Source organism: Physeter macrocephalus, chromosome 10 (genome assembly GCF_002837175.3).
Source record: "Physeter macrocephalus isolate SW-GA chromosome 10, ASM283717v5, whole genome shotgun sequence".
NCBI classification, from domain to species: Eukaryota; Metazoa; Chordata; class Mammalia; order Artiodactyla; family Physeteridae; genus Physeter; species Physeter macrocephalus.
In genome coordinates this window covers 83,751,955-83,774,367 of record NC_041223.1, presented here as the reverse complement: position 1 = coordinate 83,774,367, position 22,413 = coordinate 83,751,955, and the positions used below count along the sequence as shown (strand labels likewise).

At 48.6% G+C, this 22,413-nt stretch overlaps 2 protein-coding genes across 7 annotated transcripts in view; one reads left to right on the top strand and one right to left on the bottom strand.

Annotated features, from left to right (window-relative positions):
- Positions 1 to 22,413, bottom strand: part of KCNQ5 (potassium voltage-gated channel subfamily Q member 5) — a 616,346-nt gene that overhangs the window by 11,307 nt on the left and 582,626 nt on the right. Inside the window, exon 15 of one of the 3 annotated variants that reach the window (XM_028494702.2) lies at positions 17,757 to 22,413. This exon is cut by the window's right edge and continues 45 nt beyond it. The exons of 1 other annotated variant lie outside the window; for it this stretch is intronic. In XM_028494702.2, the coding sequence (XP_028350503.1) occupies positions 21,894 to 22,413 (520 nt within the window). In that variant the 3' untranslated portion in view covers positions 17,757 to 21,893. Of the gene's footprint in view, positions 1 to 17,756 lie in introns of those variants that run through there. One more of the 3 variants, XM_028494703.2, reaches the window with a different exon arrangement.
- LOC102991523 (non-histone chromosomal protein HMG-14-like) overlaps positions 1 to 22,413 on the top strand; it is a 48,241-nt gene that overhangs the window by 12,536 nt on the left and 13,292 nt on the right. Inside the window, exons 3-5 of one of the 4 annotated variants that reach the window (XR_008618418.1) lie at positions 3,311 to 3,718; positions 13,571 to 13,731; positions 13,851 to 14,011. Coding sequence is in view for 1 of the 4 variants with exons in the window: in XM_055087654.1 (XP_054943629.1) it covers positions 6,116 to 6,559 (444 nt within the window). In the remaining 3 variants the exon portion in view is untranslated. Of the gene's footprint in view, positions 1 to 3,310; positions 3,719 to 5,980; positions 6,613 to 13,570; positions 13,732 to 13,850; positions 14,012 to 22,413 lie in introns of those variants that run through there. The other 3 variants (XR_008618419.1, XR_008618420.1, XM_055087654.1) reach the window with 3 other exon arrangements.

Sequence of the window (22,413 nt, the reverse complement as noted above, 5' to 3'; positions counted from 1 at the left end):
GAAACAAATGAGGTAAGTGTTCAACTCCCCAAATTAGAGAAAACAGAATCATCTTAAGGAAACAACAACTAAGGAAATAAAACGGTTAGAGCAGAAACCCGTGGAATACAAAACACTAGGAAAAACAAAGCCAGAAGCTGGTTCTTTAAAAATATTAGTGAGACATGAGTCCATATTGATACAAATAAATGACTGAATAAATAAGCCAGGGAGAATAGACAAACTTCCCATGCAGAAAAATTCTAAGTAATTCTTGCAGATACTCTGCCCTCCAGGAGGTGGAGCCTGACCCCTTGTGTTTTAATTAGGTGTGGGCTGCACAGAGTGACTGGCTTGCAAGACTGCGGGTCTGGAAGGGTGTTTGAGTGTAACCTTCCAGTGCAGAAACCTGACAAGCCTACCCTGGCTACAGTGAGCAAGGTCAACATGGAGGGTGAAGTCAGGTTGATTGTATACACCTTTGATACGATGGGATGGCACATCACCTCTCCAGCTTCTTTCCCCAAACTCAAAACTCCAGTGTAATCATGAGAAAAGAATCAGACACATGTCAACAGAGGGGCATCTTATAACATACCTGACCAGTAGTCCTTAAAATTATCAAGGTAAAAACCAAGGAAAGTCTAAGGAACTACGACAGCCAAGAGGAGCCTACGGTGACATGATGATTAAATGTAATACAGGACCCCAGAACAGGAAAAGAACAGTAGGTAAAAACTACAGAAATCCGAATAAAGTGTGGACTTTAGTTCCTAGTAATTATAGATATTGGTTCATCAATGTGTTAAAAGATGAACTGACACTAACAACAAACTATCAAAAAGAGGCATTAAAGAAACAATCTCACAATCGCATTGAAAAGAATAAAATACCTAGGAATAACCCTACCTAAGGAGATGAAAGACCTGTACTTAGAAATCTATAATACCCTGATGACACTGAAGATGACACAAACGGATGGAAAAATATACCGTGTTCATGGTGTGGAAGAATTAATATCGTTAAAATGACCATACTAAACCAAGGCAATCTACAGATTTAGTACAATTCCTGTCAAAATACCCAGGACTTTTTTCACAGAACTAGGACAAGTAATCCTAAGATTTGTTTTGTATATACTGAGGAATCCTTGCATCCCTGGGATAAACCCCACTTGATCATGGTGTGTGATCCTTTTAATGTGCTGTTGGATTCTGTTTGCTAGTATTTTGTTGTGGATTTTTGCATCTATATTCATGAGTGATATTGGTCTGTCATTTTCTCTTTTTGTAGTATCTTTGTCTGGTTTTGGTATCAGGGTGGTGGTGGCCTCATAGAATGAGTTTGGGCGTGTTCCTTCCTCTGCAATTTTTGGAAAGAGTTTGAGAAGGATGGGTGTTAGCTCTTCTCTAAATGTTTGTTAGAATTCACCTGTGAAGCCGTCTGGTCCTGGACTTTTGTTTGTTGGAAGATTTTTAATCACAGTTTCAATTTCATTGCTTGTGATTGGTCTGTTCATATTTTCTATTTCTTCCTGGTTCAGTCTCGGAAGGTTATACCTTTCTAAGAATTTGTCTATTTCTTCCAAAACCTGCTATCTTGAGTAATCATTAACTTACAGGGGTGTCCCATACTTCTTTCTTTACTTACAGTCCCCTAGTGGGATTAACTATTTCATCAACTACTTTGTCCCTTTACTCCGTCCCCATCACATAGAGTAACCCATGCATTTAGGAAATCACTTCTGACTGTGGACTCTGCCATATTGCACGCTTGCAATTCTAAGTATTACAGAGGACTTCTGTGATGTGTCTAGTTTTATCATCAATAGGTATAAGCAAGCTTCCCCAAATATCCACCTATTCAGCCTCCACATGATTGGAAACTTGGAAATTTAGTCTTTTGAAAGAGACTGAACTTTCAAAAATCAGGAGAAAAACTATCATTGCCTTGATTGAAAGGATTTTATTGGGAAACGTTACAGGATCCTTATGTATCGTCCAGAAGTAAATGATCTTTGGAAGAGAACTACCAGACCAAGAGCTTCAGAAATAAATGATCTTTGGAAGAGAACTACCAGACCAAGAGCTTCAGATCAAGCCAATGATGATGTTAGAGAGGGGAGATTTCCCCTTCTATCCCTCTTGAGTTCTTGTGGCTGGACTAATAATAAAATCGACACAAGACATAATAACAGAAGAAAAAGAAACACATTTTAATTGTGCCACTGAGCCCTCATAGAAACGGGACCTCGGAAGTGGCCAAAGAGGCAGCTTTTATAATTTTTAGACAAACAACAACTCTGTGAGAAATTGACAGCGAAAAGAAAGCTTTGGGTGCTCAGTTAGTGAAGAATCTAAACAGAGTTTGGGTTTGGGTAGTAAAGGAGCAACAGGGTGTGTTTATACAGGTTTCTCGGCCCCCAGTTCCCCATCGCTGGTGATAAGGGTGCCCTTCTACCCCGCAGGCAAGGAATCCACCTCTCACAGGGGAGATTTGTTTCCTGCTTCCAGGGAGACGGGAGGGTCAAAATTTCCCTCTTGCCTCAGCTCTTTCTTAAATTACTTTAATTCAAAATAGTCAACATGCCATGATGGCATATTTTGTCCCGCCCTGAACCCAACAATGACATGAAGTAGGTAACTTCAACTCCAGACAAGAAAACAAGGTACATCTTTGGGAACAGCGCCGGCCTTTTTCATTTTGCTCTATTGTCATTGTCCTTTGGTGCCCCCTAGTGGTGAACGGAAAGGTTTCACGACTCTTTCACAGATCTACAGGCACACCTCCAAGATATTGGGGGTTTGGGTCCAGACCACTGCAATAAAGTGAATATCGCAATAAAACATCACATGAATATTTTCGTTTCCCAGTGCATATAAAAGTTATGTTTAAACTACACTGTAGTCTATTAAGTGTGCAATAGCATTATATCTAAAAAAATGTACATCCCTTAATTAAAAATACTAAATTGCTAAAAATTGCTAACCATCATCCGAGCCTTCAATGAGTCTTAATCGTTTTGCTGGTAGAAGGTCCTGCCTCCATGCTGGTGGCTGCTGACCGATCAGGGTGATGGTTGCCAAAGGTCGCGGCAGCTGGGGCAGTTTCTAAAATAAGACCACAGTGACGTTGGCCACATGGATTGACCCTTCCTTTCAGGAACAGTTTCTTTGTAGCATGCAGCGCTGTTTGATAGAATTTTACCCACAGTACAACTTTTTTCAAAATTGGAGTCGTTTCTCTCAAATTCTACCACTGCTTTATCAACACAGTTTATATTGATAAAGCATAAAAAAATCTCATTTGAAATCTTTTGTCGTCATTTCAGCGATCTTCACAGCATCTTCACCAGGAGTAGATTCCATCTCAAGAATCCACTTTCTTTGCTCACCCATGAGAAGCAGCTCCTCATCCATTCAAGTTTTATCCTGAGACTGCAGAAATTCGGTCACATCTTCAGTCTCCACTGCTGATTCTAGCTCTCCTGCTGTTTCCACCATATCTGCAGTGACTTCCTCCACCGGAGTCTGAAGCCCTCCATGTCATCCATGAGGGATGGAATCAACTTCTTCCAAACTCCTGTTAATGTTGATTAGTGTGATTGTTCCCATGAATCACAAATGTTCTGTTCTTAATGGCATCTAGGAAGGAGAATACTTTCCAGAAGGTTTTCAATTGACTTTGCTCAGATTCATCAGAGGAATCACTGTCTATGGCATCTGTAGCCTTGCGAAAGGTATTTCTTTTCTTTTTTAAAATTTATTTATTTATTTTTGGCTGCCTTGGGTCTTCGTTGCTGTGTGTGGGCTTTCTCTAGTTGCAGCGAGCGGGGGCTACTCTTCGTTACGGTGTGGGGCTTCTCATTGTGGTGGCTTCTCTTGTTGCGGAGAATGGGCTCTAGGCACGCGGGCTTCAGTAGTTGCGGCTCGCGGGCTCAGTAGTTGTGGCGCACGGGCTTAGTTGCTGCGCGGCCTGTGGGATCTTCCTGGACCGGGGCTCAAACCCATGTCCCCTGCATTGGCAGGTGGGTTCTTAACCACTGCGTCACCAGGGAAGCCCAGTGAAATGTATTTCTTAAATAATGAGACTTAAAATCAAATGACTCCTTGATCCGTGGGCTGCAGAATGGATGTTCTGTTACCAGGCATGAAAATGACATGAATCTCGTTGTCCATCTCAACCCGAGCTCTGGGGTGACCAGGTGCATTGTCAACGAGCAGTCACATTTTGAAAGGAATCTTTTTTTCTGAGAAGTAGGTCTCAACAGTGGGCTTAAAATATTTAGTAAATCATATTGTAAACAGATGTGCTGTCATGCAGGCTTTTTTGTCCCATTTATAGAGCACAGGCAGAGGAGTTTTAGCATAATTTTTAAGGGCTCTAGGATTTTCAGATGGTAAATGAGCATTGGCTTCAACTTAAAGTTGTCAGCTGCATTAGCCCCTAAAAGGAGAGTCAGCCTGTCCTTTGAGGCTTTGAAGCCAGCCAGTGACTTCTCCTCTCTAGCTATGAAGGTCCTGGATGGCATCTTCTTCCAGTAGAAGGCTGTTTCGTCTGCATGAAAATCTGTTGTTTAGTACAGCCACATTCATGAATTACCTTAGCTAGATCTTCTGGATAACTTGCTGCAGCTTCTGCATCAGCACGTGCTGCTTCCCCTTGCACTTTGTTGTTATGGAGACGGCTCCTTTCCTTACAACTCATGGACCAGCCTCGGCTGGCTTCAGACTTTCCTTCTGCAGCTTCCTCACCTCTCTCAGCCTTCAGAGAATTGAAGGGAGTTAGGGCCTTGCTCTGGATTAGGCTTTGGCTTAAGGGAATGTTGTGGCTGGTTTGATCTTCTCTCCAGACCATTGAAACTTTCTCCATATCAGCACTAAGACTATTCGCTTTTAACTTCCTTCAAGAACTTTTGTTCTGCATTCACAACTTGGCTGTTTGGTGCAGAAAGCCTACTTTTGGCCAATCTGGCCTTTTAACGTGCCTTCCTCACTAAGCTTAATCATTTCTAGCTTTTGATTTAAAGTGAGAGACATGCGACTGTTCCTTTTCTTGAACACTTAGAGCCCCTTGTAGGGTTACTCATTGGCCTCATTTCTGTATTGTGTCTCAGGGACTAGGGAGGCCTGAGGAGAGGGAGGGAGATGTAGGAATGGCCGGTCGACGGAGCAGTCAGAACACACACAACATTTATTAAGTTTGCCAGCTCGTATGAGTGCAGTTCTTGGAGCTCCCAAATAATTATAGATTAGAGGTCACTGCAACAAATATAATAGTAATGAAAAAATTTGGAATGTGAAAATTGCTGAAGAGTGACACAGAGACACAAAGTGAGCAAATGCTGTTAGAAGAATGGTGCCGGCAGACTTGACCCATGCAGAGTTGCCACAGACCTTCAATTTGTAGAAAATGCAATATCTGTGAAGCTTAATAAAGTGAAGTGTCATGAAGCAGGGGTCACCTATATACATTTAAACTTAATCCTCTGTAGGGTGTGGAGAAGAGGGAACCCTTCTACACTGTTGGTAGGAATGTAAATTGGTGCATCCAGTATGGAGAACAGTATAGAGGTTCCTCAGAAAACTAAAAACAGAACTACCATATGACCTAGCGACCCCACTTCTAGGCATATATCTGGAGAAAACTCTAATTTGAAAAGATACCTGCATCCCTATGTTCATAGCAGCACTATATACAAGAGCCAGGACATGGAAACAACCTAAACGTCCATCGACAGATGAATGGATAAAGATGTGGTACATGTATACAATGGAATACTACTCAGCCGTAAAAAAGAATGAAATAATGCCATTGGCAGCAACATGGATGGACCTGGAGATGCTCATACTAAGTGAAGTCAGTCAGACAGAGAAAGACAAATATCATATGACATCACTTATATGAGGAATCTAAAATATGACACAAATGAACTTATCTATGAAACAGAAACAGACTCCCAGACATAGAGAACAGACATGTGGTTGCCAAGGGGGAGGGGGGAGGGGGATGGAGTGGGAGTCTGGGATTAGCAGATGCAAAGTATCATACATAGGATGGATCAACAACAAGGTCCTGCTGTAGAGCACAGGGAACTCTATTCAGTACCCTGTGATAAACCATAACGGAAAAGAATATGCCAAAGAATGTGTATAGGCAGGTCCCAGCAGCTGGGGGTGGGGTGTGGGAGGAGCGGCCAGGCAGCCCGGCTTCCCGAAGGCTCTGTGCCACGCCCGCCAGCAGGCACCCCACAGGCGCCCCCCGCCACCACCAGGACGCCCAAGAGCACGGTCAGCTCCCCCAGGGGGCGGCGAAGGAGGAGCCCGAGAGGAGATCGGTGACGTTGTCAGCTAAACTGGCTCCTGCAAAAGTGGAACCAAAGCCAAAAAGGGCGGTGGGAAAGGATAAATCTTCAGACAAGGAAGTGCAAACAAAAGGGAAAAAGGAAGCAAAAGGAAAACAGGCCGAAGTGGCTAACCAGGAGACTAAAGAAGACTTACCTGCAGAAAACAGAGAAACTAAAAACGAGGACAGCCCGGCCTCTGACGAAGCACGAGGGAAAGAAGCCAAGGCTGATTAATACCACACACCCGGTCCTATCAGCGGTCCCTGTCTCCCTTCTTGCACGATCCAGAGGAATAGTTTTAGCAACTATTTTGTAAATGCAAGCTTATTAGGAGCTCTAGAAACATTTTTTGAAAGGAGGCTATCCAGGGGCTTCCCTGGGGCTTCCCTGGTGGCACAGTGGTTGAGAATCTGCCTGCCAGTGCGGGGCACGCGGGTTCAGGCCCTGGTCTGGGAGGATCTCACATGCCGCGGAGCAACTAAGCCCGTGAGCCACAACTACTGAGCCTGCATGTCTGGAGCCCGTGCTCTGCAACAAGAGAGGCCACAACAGTGAGAGGCCCGCCTACCGCGATGAAGAGTGGCCCCCACCCGCCGCAACTAGAGAAAGCCCTTGCACAGAAACGAAGACCCAACACAGCCAAAAAAAAAAAAAAAAATTGAAATAAAGCACATTTCACTTAAAAAAAAAAAGGCTTTCCCACCTCATCCCATTTTTTTAAGTGTAAATGCTTTTTTTTTTTTTCTCAACCACTGCGCCACCAGGGAAACCCAACAATTGACAATTTGAGTATGCAGTGTGTTTGATATTAACTTGTGTATTAGTGAGATTTATGATGTAACGGTGTATCCATATTTGAAGATATTGGTACTTGATATCCTGTTAAGGAAAATTTGCTTCCAAATTTTAAGCTGGAAAGTCACTGGAATAACTGTTCAGAAAAGAATCACAACTACATGATTTTTTAGATTTTTCATACGTATGTTAAGAATTGTCTACAGATTGAAATGTCACTTCCCTGGTGGTCCAGTGGTTAAGATTCTATGTTTCCACTGCAGGGGGCATGGGTTCGATCCCTCGTCAGGGAACTAAGATCCTGCATGCCGTGCAGCATGGCCAAAAAATTAAAAACAAAACAAACAAAAAACCCAACAAATTGAAATGTCTGTGTACTGATCCTTAAAACAATCAATAAAATCTCAATTATGAAATAAAATAAAGAATGTATATATGTATAACTGAATCAGTTTGCTGTAGAGCAGAAATTAACACGATATTGTAAATCAGCTATACTTCAATAAAATAAATTAAAAAAATAATAAACTTAGGGCTTCCCTGGTGGCGCAGTGGTTGGGAGTCTGCCTGCTGATGCAGGGGACACGGGTTCGTGCCCCGGTCCGGGAGGATCCCACATGCTGCAGAGCGGCTGGGCCCATGAGCCATGGCCGCTGAGCCTGCGCGTCCAGAGCCTGCGCTCTGCAGCGGGAGAGGCCACAGCGGTGAGAGGCCCGCGTACCGCAAAAAAAAAATAATAATAATAATAATAAACTTAATCCTCTGTAGCATTTCTCTGCCACCTAAGAAAAGGCAGAACTCTCTTGTGGGTGTTTTTCTCAGACTTTAGCTATTGTTCTAATCTAATTGATTGATGAATTTGTCATCCTCCACCTGATTCAACTAAGAAAAATTTAATAGCTGCTCCTTTCTTTTAAAAAACATAGCTGCTTCTTTTAGCACTTCAAAGGGTAGATTTTCTTCTATAGGTACCTTTTGGAATTTGAATTTTCCTCACAGCATGAATCCTAACCTTCTGTTCTATCAAAATTGGACATGACTCCCAAATAATGAACTATTAATACTTAGGCTGACTTATGAAGCAAGCTTACAGCAGTAGAAACAAATGTCCTCGGTGACTCCCCGGCCTCCGTGTTAAGGGACTAATAATTGTCCTGCTTTTCATTGTGATCAATGATGCTTAAACTCCCCATTCCGGTTGTGCATCACTGACGTGCTACTGTTTTTAAAAATTGAAATTATATGTATAATATATATATATATTTGTTGTTGTTACAAAACTAGTCCAGGTCTGCGCGTCCAGAGCCTGCGCTCTGCAGCGGGAGAGGCCACAGCGGTGAGAGGCCCGCGTACCGCAAAAAAAAAATAATAATAATAATAATAAACTTAATCCTCTGTAGCATTTCTCTGCCACCTAAGAAAAGGCAGAACTCTCTTGTGGGTGTTTTTCTCAGACTTTAGCTATTGTTCTAATCTAATTGATTGATGAATTTGTCATCCTCCACCTGATTCAACTAAGAAAAATTTAATAGCTGCTCCTTTCTTTTAAAAAACATAGCTGCTTCTTTTAGCACTTCAAAGGGTAGATTTTCTTCTATAGGTACCTTTTGGAATTTGAATTTTCCTCACAGCATGAATCCTAACCTTCTGTTCTATCAAAATTGGACATGACTCCCAAATAATGAACTATTAATACTTAGGCTGACTTATGAAGCAAGCTTACAGCAGTAGAAACAAATGTCCTCGGTGACTCCCCGGCCTCCGTGTTAAGGGACTAATAATTGTCCTGCTTTTCATTGTGATCAATGATGCTTAAACTCCCCATTCCGGTTGTGCATCACTGACGTGCTACTGTTTTTAAAAATTGAAATTATATGTATAATATATATATATATTTGTTGTTGTTACAAAACTAGTCCAGGTTTGTTGCTGAGATGCTAGAGCGGGGGGCCGCCCTTAGGATTAAGGCCACGGCGGTCTGGATCCGAGGATGGAACTGTGATCATCCACACTGTACGCCGTGGCCAGTTTGTGGCCTCACTAAGGCCCCCGGGAGCCACGTTGCCTGGACCTGTGTCCCACCTGGCGCTGGGCTCTGAGGGCCAGATTGTGGTGCGGAGCTCAGCGCCGGAGCGTCTGGGGGCTCAGGTCACCTACTCCTTGCACCTGTACTCGGTGACTGGGAGGTTGCGAGCTTCACTGCCCTTGGCAGAGCAGCCCACAGCCCTCGCGGTGACGGGGGACTCCGTTCTGCTGGGCACGGCCCAGTGTGCCCTGAACAAACTGCTGCCGGCCGCGCCACCCCTGCCCAGAAGGTGCCCGTCCGCAGCGTGGCTGTGACCCAGGAGCGCAGCCACGTGCTCGTGGACCTGGAAGACGGCAAGCTTATCGTGGTGGGCGCAGGGCAGCCCTCTGAGGTGCGCAGCTGCCAGTTTGCGCGGGAGTTGTGGCGGTCCTCCCGGCGCATCTCCCAGGTGTCGCCTGGGGAGACAGTACAAGCCGGGAGAGGCACGCTGACAGCCTGCCCCGCCCCGCCCCGCCCCGCCCCGGAGGCCACTCCCCGGGAGGCCCCTCCCCTAGAGGCCACGCCCCCTAGAGGCCCCGCCCCGGAGTCCGAGGGAACCGAGGAGGGGCGACATCCAACCCACACTCTGGCAGGGCGTGGGTGGGCGGGGCCCGGGCCCCACCGCTGCCCAGCTCAGGGATTGGTAGGCGATGTCACTCCAGGAAGCCCCGCCGGCAGAGGGCCCGTCTGGAGTCCCAGCACTGGCCTCAGCACAGTCTGGGGTGGGGAGCCCAGGTTCATCCAGCAGCACCGCCGTGGCCTGGAGTCATAATATGTGTCCGCCCACCTGCACGAGTGGATCGACCTCATCTTTGGCTACAAGCAGCGGGGGGGCCAGCTGCGGAGGAGGCCCGCAACGTCTTCTGTTACCGCACCTATGAGGGGGCCGCGGACCTGGGCCTGGTGGCGAGTGAGCGAGAGCGTTAGGCTCTGGAGGGCATTATCAGCAGCTTTGGGCAGACTCCCCGTCAGCTGCTCAAGGAGCCTCATCCCGCCCGGCTGTCAGCTGAGGAAGCAGCCCAACGTCTTGCGCGTCTGGACGCTACCTCGCCTAGCATCTTCCAGCACCTGGACCGGCTCGAGGCCTTCTTCGCGGAGGTCATCAGTGATGGCGTGGCCCTAGTACTGGCCCCGGTTCCCCACCGGCAGCCCCACTCCTTCATCACCCAGGGCTCTGCAGACCTGCTGGTGACCGTGCCAGTGGGCTGCTGGGTGCCCACAGCTGGTTGCCCTGTGACCGTAAAGTAAGCAACGACTTCAGCTTCAGCAATATATCCTTTCTTTTTCAGATTCTTTCCCATTTAGGTTATTACAAGATACTGAGTACAGTTCCCTGCGCTCTACAGCAGGTCCTGTTGTTTATCTATTTTATACATAGTAGTGTGTGTGTATGTTAATCCCAAACTCCCAAGCCATCCCTCCCCTCCCCCCTTCCCCTTTGGTAACCATAAGTTTATTTTATATGTCTGTTAGTCTGTTTCTGTTTTGTAAATAAGTTCATTTGTATCACATTTTAGATTCCACATATAAGCGATATCATATGATATTTGTCTTTCTCTGTCTGACTCACTTCACTTAGTATGATCATCTCTAGGTCCAACCATGTTGCTGCAAATGGTATTAGTTCATTCTTTTTTTGTGGCTGAGTAGTATCCCATTGTATATATGTACCACATCTTCTTTATCCATTCATCTGTTGATGGACACTTAGGTTGCTTCCATGTCCTGGCTATTGTATATGGTGCTGCTGTGAACATTGGGGTGCATGCATCTTTTCGAATTAGAGTTTTCATCTTTTCTGGCTATCTGTCCAGGACTGGGATTGCTGGATCATATGGTAGCTCTATTTTTAGGTTTTTAAGAACCCTCCATCCTATTCTCCACAGTGGCTGCATAAGGTACTCTTTTTATGTGGACAACAGGACTTCACCTGATTATTACCAAAACCTATCTTGCGTATATAGAGTAACGTTTAGAAACTTTCCAATTTTAAAACACCTACTCCTACAGAAAACTGCTTCTCTGAGAAAGATACTCAGAGACCCAAAACGAGGGAAGAATGGACTATTCAGCAGAGCTTGCAAGAGACCTGGCCAGATAACCAAGTCCCTCTTCATCTCCATTCTGGGTGCTCCCATTCCAGTGGTAGAAATAATCTTAACTAGAAAAAGTGGTCCAAAATTTGTCCCTGGTTATGGACAATTACGCAGCCTTAGTTTCCTTCTTGGCCAGCTAAGAACTTTGCTTTTTAGCAAACACTGCTTGCTACCCTGGTTCACTATTGGTCAGGGAGAATAATTTGTGGTTGGTTAAAAGAAAAGATGACCTGGCTTTCTAGAACAGATTCAGATGGAATAGGACCTGATTTCATGGCCTGGTTTTGAAATCTAGGCTCTTTCCTTTGTTTCTAGTAATTATCTGTATCCTGTCCAGTCTTAAGTGCTACTGTGCAGTCATGATCTATTTTTATTTTTTATTTTAATTATTATTATTATTTTGGCCATGCTATGCGGCTTTGTGGGCTCTTAGTTCCCCGACCAGGGATTGAACCCGTGCCCCCTGCAGCGGAAGCGTGGAGCCCTAACCACTGGACTGCCAGGGAAGTCCCTCATGATCTTTTTAAATTATTCATCACCTCATCTTGCAACCAAAGGCACATGGAACTAACTGTAGTGGAGACGCAGACCATGTTCTCCAAATAACCGTGTGATCGATGGATTTTGATGATGGGATGGTGGGTCTGAACCCTGTAGATGAATGTCCTTTGTCTTCTGTCTTTTTGCCTTAGGCCAAAAAGGGAGACTGAAAAGTGAAAAAACAGACCCACAAGTTGCAGCAGGAAGCTGGCAGATAAACTCTGACAAACATTTCTTGCAAAACATAAACATCTCTTGCAGAGCATTTTCACTAGTCAAGACCACTCAGTGATTGTGATGGAACAGATAGGGAAAGACCACTTACTCTGTAACTAGGTTTGAAACCAGGCAGAGACAGTGACACTCTGCAATCAAGACGAATTAATCTGGGCATTCCCTGGTGGTCCAGTGGTTAGGGTTTTCACTGCCGAGGTCCTGGGTTCAATCCCTGGTTGGGGAGCTACGATCCCACTAGCCATGTGGCAGGGCTAAAAAAAAAGACCAACTGATATCCTTGCCTCCTAAGAATTGCCAAGATAACCACAAATTGTCCCATTTTAAAAAAAAATTATTTATTTATTTTGGCTGCGCTGGGTCTTAGTTGCAGCATGCGGGCTCTTAGTTGCGGCATGCGTGTGGGATCTAGCTCCCCGACCAGGGATGGAACCTGAGCCCCCTGCACTGGGAGCGCTGAGTCGTACCCACTGGAACACGAGGAAGTCCCACAAATTGCCCCATTTTTACAAAACTGGCCTCTGCTTCTCTAAACACTCCTTAGACTCATGCAGCCACATCCTGTGATAGGCTCCCTCCCACCCATCCCATACCGAGGCTCTGTGTTCCTCTCTCTTGATGCAGGAGAATAAACGAGGCTACTGTGTGGTCGGCAGGCAGCACCCTACGGTCTGAAGGTTTGTGCACCCACAAGGCACACGCTGAGTTCCAAACCCCCGAGGCGATGGTCTTAGAGGTGAAGCTTTGGGAGGGAGCCTTATCATGAAGGTGATGAGTGTCCTTCTAAAAGAGGCCCTGGAGAGCTTGCGCTCCCCTTTAGCCACGTCAGGACACAGCCAAAAGGAGGCTGCCTGCGAACCAGGGAGATCTCTCCAGATGCCAGATTCCGCTGGTGCCTTGATCTTGGACTTCCCGCCTCCAGGATTGTGAGAAAGCCCGCAGCCCATGGGATTTTGTTATGGCAGTGCCTGTCTGAACCAGCGAGGCCACTTGGAAACCCCTGCTCCAGAACCTTCCACCCCACAACCCCAGGCCTGGTTCACGCCCAGCAGATCTGCTCCAAGATCTGTTCAGACTAGAATGAAGATAATTTTTTTTAAAATTTGTTTTTCTTCTTCTTTCTATGTATTTACTTAATTTTTGGCTGCATCCGGTCTTAGTTGCGCATTGCTCTGTAGTTTGCACCTCTAGTTGAGGCGCACGGGCTTAGCTGCCCTGCAGCATGTGGGATCTTAGTTCCCCCACCAGGGATCGAACCCGCATCCCTTGCATTGGAAGGCGGATTCTTAACCACTGGATCGCCAGGGAAGTGCCTAGAATGAAGATACTTTTGAATTCCTGGGCATCAGGGAGGCAAACACGGATCAGATAATCCAATTTGGATGAAGGGATTGGTGAAGAACAGGTAATTGGTTGGAATGGATTTTCTTGAGAGCAGCTGCAGGGTGAGGTCAGCCCTCCCTAGGGTGGGTTGTTTATAGAGACAATATTTAGGCAGACCCTGGGCCTTTGCAGTTCTCTCTAGGTCCTGTTGGGATAAGTTCCTGGACTTGGCCCTATTCCGAATCGGCTGGGAGTAGTAGGACGTGGAGATCAAGCCGTGGTGGACAGTGCCCGAAACCTTTACCTTTCCTTTGGGATTTTACATAGAAGAGGGCCAGGAGGAGCCATGTTCGGTGAGTGGTCCCTGCCCACGCCCCCTCCCCTGCCTTTCTTCCCTTCCCCAGCCCCGTCTGTCCCAGCGCATTCCCCGCCCCTCACCTCCCCGCACTGGTCCTTCTGACCCGCCCCGCAGGCCACCTGCACCCGACCTGGCCCGCATCATCGAGGCGCACAGCCAGACCCTCATCCGGCTGGAGACGCGCTTCACGGCCACGGGCCTGGCGCGCGTCCTCGTCGTGGGGCCGGTGGAGTCCAGGCAGTGGCTGTTCCGCAGGATCTGGAGCCTCGGGAGCTGGGACCCCCAAAGCCGGGCCCGAGGTGGGTGACCTCAGAGAACTTGATGGTAGAGTCGCTGGCATCTCGGTTTCCTGGAGGATCAGCGGCCTGGCTGGGCATCCGGGTGCTCCCCCAGCTCTGGAGAAGGGGGCGCCCTCGGGGAGTGAGGGGAGGCCCCGGGAGACGCGTTTGGGGCACGGGAGGCCCGGGCGGCGGTGACTGACCTGGGGCCCCAGCGTCACCCCGCCCTCTCCCTGCAGACGCGAGATGCTGCAGTTTGTGCAGAACTTGCCCCTGACCCCGCCCGAGCTGGACCCGCCCGGCCTGTTTCCGTCCCACGGGAGAGGGAGGACGGTCTCCCTTCGGCCTTCTCACGCTTCCCCGCGCAAAATGTTGGGCTCTAGACGCCTTTGGATTTCGCTCTGGCAGTAAAAGGATTTTGCTCTCCCAGGGCAGTCGAGACGTGAGGGGAGTTTTGGGGCCGCATCGAAGGGCGTTGACACGAGGTGGCATTTGAGGCCCGGTCTTATCCCTCAAAGGCCATAAGTCCCCCGGGGTGTGAGAAAGTGGTCCACCAGCAAAGATCCGCTAGAACGAGTGGCCCAGTGCGCAAAGCCTTTGGTGTGCTGCCCCTTCCTTTGGATGAACTTCCCTGGCCCACGAGGGGCTTCTGGGCCAGTGAAGGAGAAGCAAAGAGGAAAGACAACGGCTTCTCTTAGACCTGGAGCTACCTCAGGCTGCTCTGGGTTGAATGAAAACAGGGGCTTCCAGGAAAGGTCCTCTCCTAGAAGCCCAGGGTCCCCTTGGACCTTAAAAGGCAGGCCAGAGGAGAAAGGCGGGAGTCCAGGTGGAGGCAGAAAGTGGTCCCCCGCCAGCGGCCTGGGAGGTGGGCGCTCGGGCGTTGTCCCCAGATTGCCAGCCGTAGGGGCTGGGATTGGCCGCGGTGGGGTGTTTCCGGGAGCAAAGGGTCCTGAGGTCTCTCAAGTCATGAATAAATTGACTAGTAAGGCTCTTAAACCTCCATTCCAGAACTTCCCTGTGTGCCAGAGCCTATCTGGAGCTCTACCCGGGGTTATGGACGGGCAAACTCCAAAGACGGAGTTGTTGTCAATGGTTTAAGCCAGTCACGGCGGCCTGCTACCAGGTTCCGGAGTGAGCGCGTGACCTGCATTAGTCTAATCAGGGCCGGCGCCCCTCCCCGCCAAGAGGCAATCGAGGCGCCGTGTGGCGGCAGCTTGCGGACAACGAGAGGAGCCACCAGTGCTTCCTCCAGGCCAGGAGGGCAGCAGGCAGGGCCGAACGCTGACGATGTCACTGAACAAACGGCTCTGTCTGGGACCGCCCCGAACTTCAGTTATGCTGGATAATAGAACGTCCTCGCGTTTTCTTACACCCGCAGCCAAATCCATCCTAACCGGTAGGTCACCTGTGGTCAGGTGGTGAGGATTAAATTCGGTAACGCCTGGGAAGGCCCTTATTGGCTCGACACTGGGCAGTCACTCAGCATGAGTTGCTACTTTTTAAGCTTGTTTGTGGAAGTTTACATGATTTACAAGGTCGTGTTAGTTTCAGGTGCACAGCAAAGTGATTCAGTTACACATATATGTTTTCTTTTTCAGATTCTTTTCCCCTATAGGTTATTATGAAACACTGAGTAGAGTTCCCTGTGCTCTACCGTAGGTCCTTGCTGGCTATCTGTTTTATATATAGTCGTGTGTTCATGAGTTCTTTTAAAGTCTGGGATCCACAGACTGTAGGCCAGCTCTGGCTATGGGCTCGGTATTGGCAGGGTATAAAGAGGGGTGGGGAGCCGGAATGTGGTTTCACGGGGCTCAGGGAGCAGGGAAGGGCGACGAAACCCCCTTTTCTCCTTGGAGCCACAGGGAAGTGTGAGCAGTCGGGCCTCCTGGCGAGTGGGCAAAATCTAGGCCTGGTACCATCTGTGGGGTCTGAGGCAGTGTACTCGTCCATGGAGGAGGGACAGAGGCGAAGGATGCCGGGGCCTGGGGGTGTGAGGGGGGCTACTCCTCCGACTCCTGCAGAAACGCGATTACTCACTACCTGGCATTCACTGATTCCATTCATTTCTTTCCCTTTGGAAAAGCCCAGAGACCTTTGGGAGAAGGAGCCGATCAAATCTGTGACACAGTGTGAACGCGGCTGAGGGTCACACCCTTCTTGAGAGAAAGACCTCTGAAGTTAGGGGTTGGAAGCTGCTGAAACTGAGTAAAAGGCCAGAGAGACCAGGACACTTTCACCCATTCAGGGTTCTTGCAGGCACCTTCTGCCTGCGTGGCCTGGCGGGGGACGCTTGGGGGATACTGTGACATGTCCCCCTCAAGAAGTTTGCCTGGGACGTCCGACCGAGGTGACTTCGGGACCAAGGGAGACACTCAGAGCTGATGCTCAGGGCTGGAGACCCCTGATTGGGTGGGACCCCAGCGTTAGTAGCTGAGGTCACGGGTGGAGCCACCAGGCGAGGGTGTCGGGGGAGGAGAGAAGGGTGGAATCTGGAACAGACCGCAAAGCAAGGAGAGTAGGGAGCTTGGGACAGTGAATGAGAGGACTGACCCAGAGAAGCAGGACGGACGGGCGCAGCTTTAAGGAGGGAGACCGTTCACAGCGTTGGCGGCCCCAGAGAAGCCAAGAGGGACGTGACCGCATGTGCTTCCGGGAGGTCGTGCTGATGGGCTGGAGCCGCTTGTCTGGGGGGTGGGCGGGCGTGGGCCTGACTGTCCTGCTGGCTGGTGGACGGGTGCTGGGGAGACAGAAGTACCTTATACAACTTACGCTATAAATCGTTGGTTCTAAAGAAGGCAAGGTGTGGAGAGAAAGAAAGAGGAAGGTGAGTTCTTGCCGTGCTGGTCATGGGAGAGGCTCACTTCTGTTACTGAGGGGGAGATGCCGCAGATACGGGGAAGGAGGGGGTCAGGATCCAGGGCAGGAGATTCCGCCCCCGAGTCCTGGAAGCAGGAGGTGGTGTTGCATGTGGCCCGGAGGCCTCGGCCAGGGGATGCAGATACGCAGAAGCAGGTGTTGACCTGGGCTGCGTGTGGTGTGCTGCCTCCAGCACGGGGGCTGCTCCCAGGGGAAGGTGCGAGTACCTAGTTCCTGGGGGTCACGGGCTGGGCAGGGTTTGGCAGTGCAGGAAGGTAGTCACTCCACTGTAGGCAAAGGAAAGGGGAAGTAGAAGCAAGTAATGGAAAGAGATGGGCCTCACTAAAAAAAAAATAGCAAGCAGGTGAGAAGTTGAGAAAGTCGGTGACAGTGTGTGAGAACCCTGGACCCTGATGATGAGGCCGGAGTGCACTGGACCTGAACTGGGCAACAAAGCCGTGATAGGAATGAACGGGCCACGGGAGCGGGCAAAGAAATATATCACACCGATGTGCCCTTGGGTTTTCTATTTATTTACTGGAACAGAAAAATTGCCCTTCACCAGTCTGGTGGTGCTGTGATCTCAGGGCAGGGCATCATCTGTAGTTTGCACGTAGTGTATCTGATAAATTTCTGCTTGGAAATGTAGTAAGAACCGCAATAACTTGGAGTTAGGTAGGCCAGAGGGTGAAGTCTCATTGTAACTAATTAAAGTTTTTTAAAAATTAAAGAAGCAATTTTTACTTGTACCAGATGCTTGAAGTAGTCGAAAGCAGGGTGATGCAAGTGGGTACTTCAAGGTCTGGGAACCTACTTGAACCCATGATGAGGGTAGAATAACTGTATGTATAATTTGCTTTTAAAGGCGGGACTGAGAGAGGCTGTAAGGTAGGTGCGAAAGTGTTTGGAAGCTGTTTACGTTTTTGAGTTGGTCAAGCAAGCACGTTCCAAGTTTGCAGATTACTTTCACTCGTCTCCAGAAGGTGACAGGACAGGCAGGGAGACCTGGCGGGGGGGGCTCCTCAGAGCCATGTTGGGGGGGGCCCTCACGCGACAGCCCCTCACCCTTCCTCCTGCGTCTAAGGCGGCTGTCTTAGGGCTTTGTTGCTTTGCGTTCCAGAGCTCTAACATTCTGAGCCTCCTTTCAAATAATTCCACTGCAGTTAATGGTGCAGACCGTGCAAAACTGCTAGTGGAACAGGAGGAGGGGCGGCTCTAAGGCAGAAGGGGAAGATCCCTTTTGCAGCAGAAGCCCCCTGGTTGGGCAGCGCTGGGGAGGTGCTGCAAATGGTCATTCTGAGCAGCCAGGGGTTCCAGCATTTGGGGACCTGCTGGTCCCCACCTCTTATCACTCGTTTAGCAAACCCTTTTATTATAGCTAACACAAGGCTCATATGTGCTGGCATCTGTTTTATCAGATAAAAAACAAAAATAAATATTCAGTATAATATCAAGTTAATTTTTCTTATGATGCCCTCAACAACATTTGCCAATCTCTCCTCTTCCCAAATTACCAACGATTTCTTCAGCAACACTGGAAAAAGGTAATTTTTAATTTCAACCCCAAATCTGTATACGATCCGTTTCATCGACTGGGACCCAGTTAGTTCAGAACAAACCAGTTAGTACGAGATGAAAGCAGTCACACTAGCTGTTTATAGACATCTTTTTAATGTTTTACTTTAAAACAAATAATCCCAGTAAAAGAGAGCAAAGGAAATTACATTTGAATGGTAGCTTGAAATGGATATGATATTCCTGATTTATTTGTTTTCAGGAAACAGACAACTGCATTGTCATACACGACTTCCAGAACTGCTCACTTAAATGCACATAATTATATTAAATTAAGTTTCTCTTACAAAAACACAACCATGTCATTTTAAGGCAAAAAATAGCTTCTGGGGAGATAAGTTAACATTTATGATATTTTCTCAAATCTGGATGAAGTGACCTATTCACTTAGCTGCTCAGTTGCATCATTCCTTATAGTTTGCTTTGCAAACAGGCATGAGAATTAGTCACTTTGTGCCTGATTTCCTCCTCTCTGTTAGACTTGTTTTACTGGCAAATTAAGAACGTTCAGAATCACTGAGTCAAGGGGAGGCAAGAAAGGCACCTTAGAACAGGAGATAAAGACTTAAAAACTCAATCAAGTGTCTTCTTTAAACAAAACTTGCAATCTACACGTTAATTTAGTTGAACAAAATGCAAACATTTAGATCAGACAGAGCAAAGTTGTTCAGTTCATCTCCTAGAAGGGATGTTTGCCATGAAGCGTTAGCTTGATCAGCCCCACGAACTGCGGAAGGCAGACGAACACGGACTGAGAAAGCCGGCGGCTGATCAGCGCTCAGCTAAATTGTGCTTCGAGACGCCATCTGGGGTTGACTGAAGGGACTTTGCTAAGTGTAAGTGGGAGGCCCCTCTCAGCTCCACCGAGAGGAACAGAGCAGACAGACACAACCCTCCAGTTTTCACACAAGACAACCGGCTTTCGACATCCAGGACTTTTTGCGCTATAGAGTACGACAGACACAAAATGGTCATGGCTTGGATGTATGAAAGCTGTTCCTAACATGATTTACCACGCGGGGCTGTGGGTAACCCTCAGTGATGGGCTTAGGTTTGTTTCTGAATCTTCCGTCTTCAGCAACGCCGGATGAACTGTACTGTGTCTGAGGCCTAAAGGGGCCAAAGGAGGGGTCCCCCATACATTCAGAGTTCCTGCTGCCAGTGGGGTTTGACCCGGACAGAGTGTGTCCAAGACTCAGTGCTACCTGAAAGCTGCTATCTCCTGCCTCTTCCTTGGCTGACACCTGGAGAGGCCTGCCGTGCACGGCGGGGGTCTGGCTTCGGGTCAGTGGAGGGCTGTGTGTGTGTGTGCGTGTGTGTGTGTGTTCCTGTGTACAACCTCCTTGGGAGGATGGATCACAACTTTGAGTGGAGACCTGGGTAGATGAAACATTGCATTTAATTCTTTACTAATACTCTATGTTTCGAAAATGAAAATAATGGCTTCGAAAGCTTGAGAACCTCTTCTTAACTGGTGTGTAAAATTTAGACTCTCTTCTGCAAATCTCCAGCACCCAAGCACACTCTGAATGACACGCTCCGGGGGAGTGTGCTAGGATCCCGGTGGGGCGAGAAGAGGGATCTTGCCAGATTTCAGTGTTTATCAAAAAGGGCAGGGTCTTAAAAGGCTGAGAAGCGCATTTTGGGTGAGTGGAGAAGCGGTTTACTTGGGGATGTCGGCTGGTGAAGTCCAGAAGGGAACTTGTGGCACGGAGTCCATAAGCCTGTGGAGAAGAAAAGTCGGGGGGAGTCTGGGGTGGAGAAACCCAGCTGGGGAGAGAGTTGGGAGGGACTTGGCGAGTGTCAGGGCATCTTCTGGCCTCTGGGTGGCCGGCGACAGCCCTGCTTGGTCCTCCTGGCCGCTGGGAAAGTTTTCCCAGAGGCAGCACTACCGCCAAGGAAAAAACTCTTCCTTTTTTAAGTCCTTCTGTGGTGAGAGTTTAACCAGTGTTCTCTCGCTTCTCCTGGCCCTTTGGGTGCCGTTACCTTGGCTGAAGTTCTGACGGTCTGGGCTAGCGAGGCTGGTTTCTAACAAGCGGTCAACTTTGCTTGCTTTCTGGTACATACATTTCTCCTTTGGTGTCCCTTGGTCTTTTTGCTGCCATGCTATATTATTAAGTGTTTGATCCGCAGACCCCGCCAGTGTTACCTGACTTTGAACCATAAAATGTTTGTACCAGGAAACTGAACCAGTAATTTCAGATTGGGGGCAACATTCTTGTGAAGAATAGAAAACGTGCACTACAGTATAAAAAGTAAAGGACGTTTCGTTTTGGCCTTCCATATGCAAAATGTACTACCTAATAGCAAAAAACATTCAGGGCATATTAAAAAATAAATGCCTTTCAAAATTCTCTGCTTATATATAAGAATAAGGGATGTTTAGGTAGTTGAATTCCCTAGCAATATTCGTTTTCTAAAAAAATCAAGTTCTTTTCTTTTGGTTTGTTTCCCTCCCTCTCATGGCCCTGGAGGGGGAAGTCATTTTCTTGAGCTTCACTTGTTTCCCGGTGTCGTGTCTGGATTCTTTTCAAGCCTTTTCCATCCCCGTTTCACTCACACGTCTGCTCCCAGGATCCTGCGTGTGTATCAGCCGTGGGAAGAGCCTCTCGCACTTGCCTTTAGTGGAGGGCGCCGCAGGGCACACAGATCAGCCCTGCCGGCCGGCCGTCCGCTGCTCAGGACTTGGTTTGCTTGCGTAGCAGCTGATGGAGCGAGCCATCAGGGAATACATTTCCACTGAAGTCAAATGTGTCAGAGAGTCAGCCTAGTTGCCCCACTGGCCCTGAATTTCACTGTTTATTTGCACATTTTCTAACCGCAGAACATTCTCGTCATAAAGAACATGACAATGACGTGCAAAGTTGCTGGCCACAGCGTTAAGTCACCAAAAGCGCACGAATTGACATTCAAATTACATTAATAATAAAATGCCTGAATAGGAACGGGTTGGCAAGTATGTCTTGAACAGGCAGCCATTTCTGTGATTCCCCAATTCTGCTTTACTGGACACCCTATTAGCAGCTGATACTATGTTTACGTGTACGCACATCATGGCCTAATTCTGAAACTGTATTCTGTGTTTTACCACAAAGCAGAAATGCCTGACATTTGAAGGCGCTTACTCCCATCATTTCAAAAGACAGAGAGTCCAGTCTTATAAACGACCTGACCTTGACATTTTCACACACACCACAGCACCAGCAGTGTTGACTTCTCAGGAGTTTTGACTCGAGGTACCTTCCTGAATGAGGGGTGATGCTGTCCTACCTGGGAAGTTCCCCTGAACATGCATTGTCATGCAATTAAAAGGTAACGGGCTTGGAAACTGCCTTTCCTGCTCTTCCTGATTCTTGGGCATTCAGCTTTTGAGAAGGGCTTCCCGAAGAGTTCATGCAGCGACACGTATGGCTGAGAGGCTGCGGGGCAAGGGAAGCGAACGAGGGCCTCATTTCAGCCTGGCGTGGGCCCGGCCGAGGGCCTCCGCGGCTCCCGCCACCGGGCCCGCGCTCCGAGATGATCGGGATCGTCCAGTCCTGAGAGAGTCCGACGCCAGGGCGGGTTCCCGGGCCGGCGGCCCCGCGTCCAAGGCGTCCGACCCGGTCTCCTCCGGACCCGCCTCTTCATCAGTTATAAACAATTTGGATTCCCTCCATTTGGGGTAAAAATCTTGGCTGCCCCTGGAGCCGCTGGACTCGCTCCCCGACAGCGGCGCGTCCAGGTCCTCCGCGGACCGGATTAGGTTCTGCACCGACGCCGACCGGCCCCGGTCCTGGGCCGCCGCGGGCCGGACCGACAGCAGGGCCGCGCCGTCCAGGTCGAGGCTCTGGCGCAGCGCGCGCTCCTTGGCCGCGACGCGGTCCTTGGCGGCCTCGAGGCGGGCGGAGACGTCGCGGAGGCCTTCGTGCGGGCCCGCGGGGCCGGGGGCCAGGGCCCCCAGGGCGGCCAGCGGGGCCGGGATCTGCAGG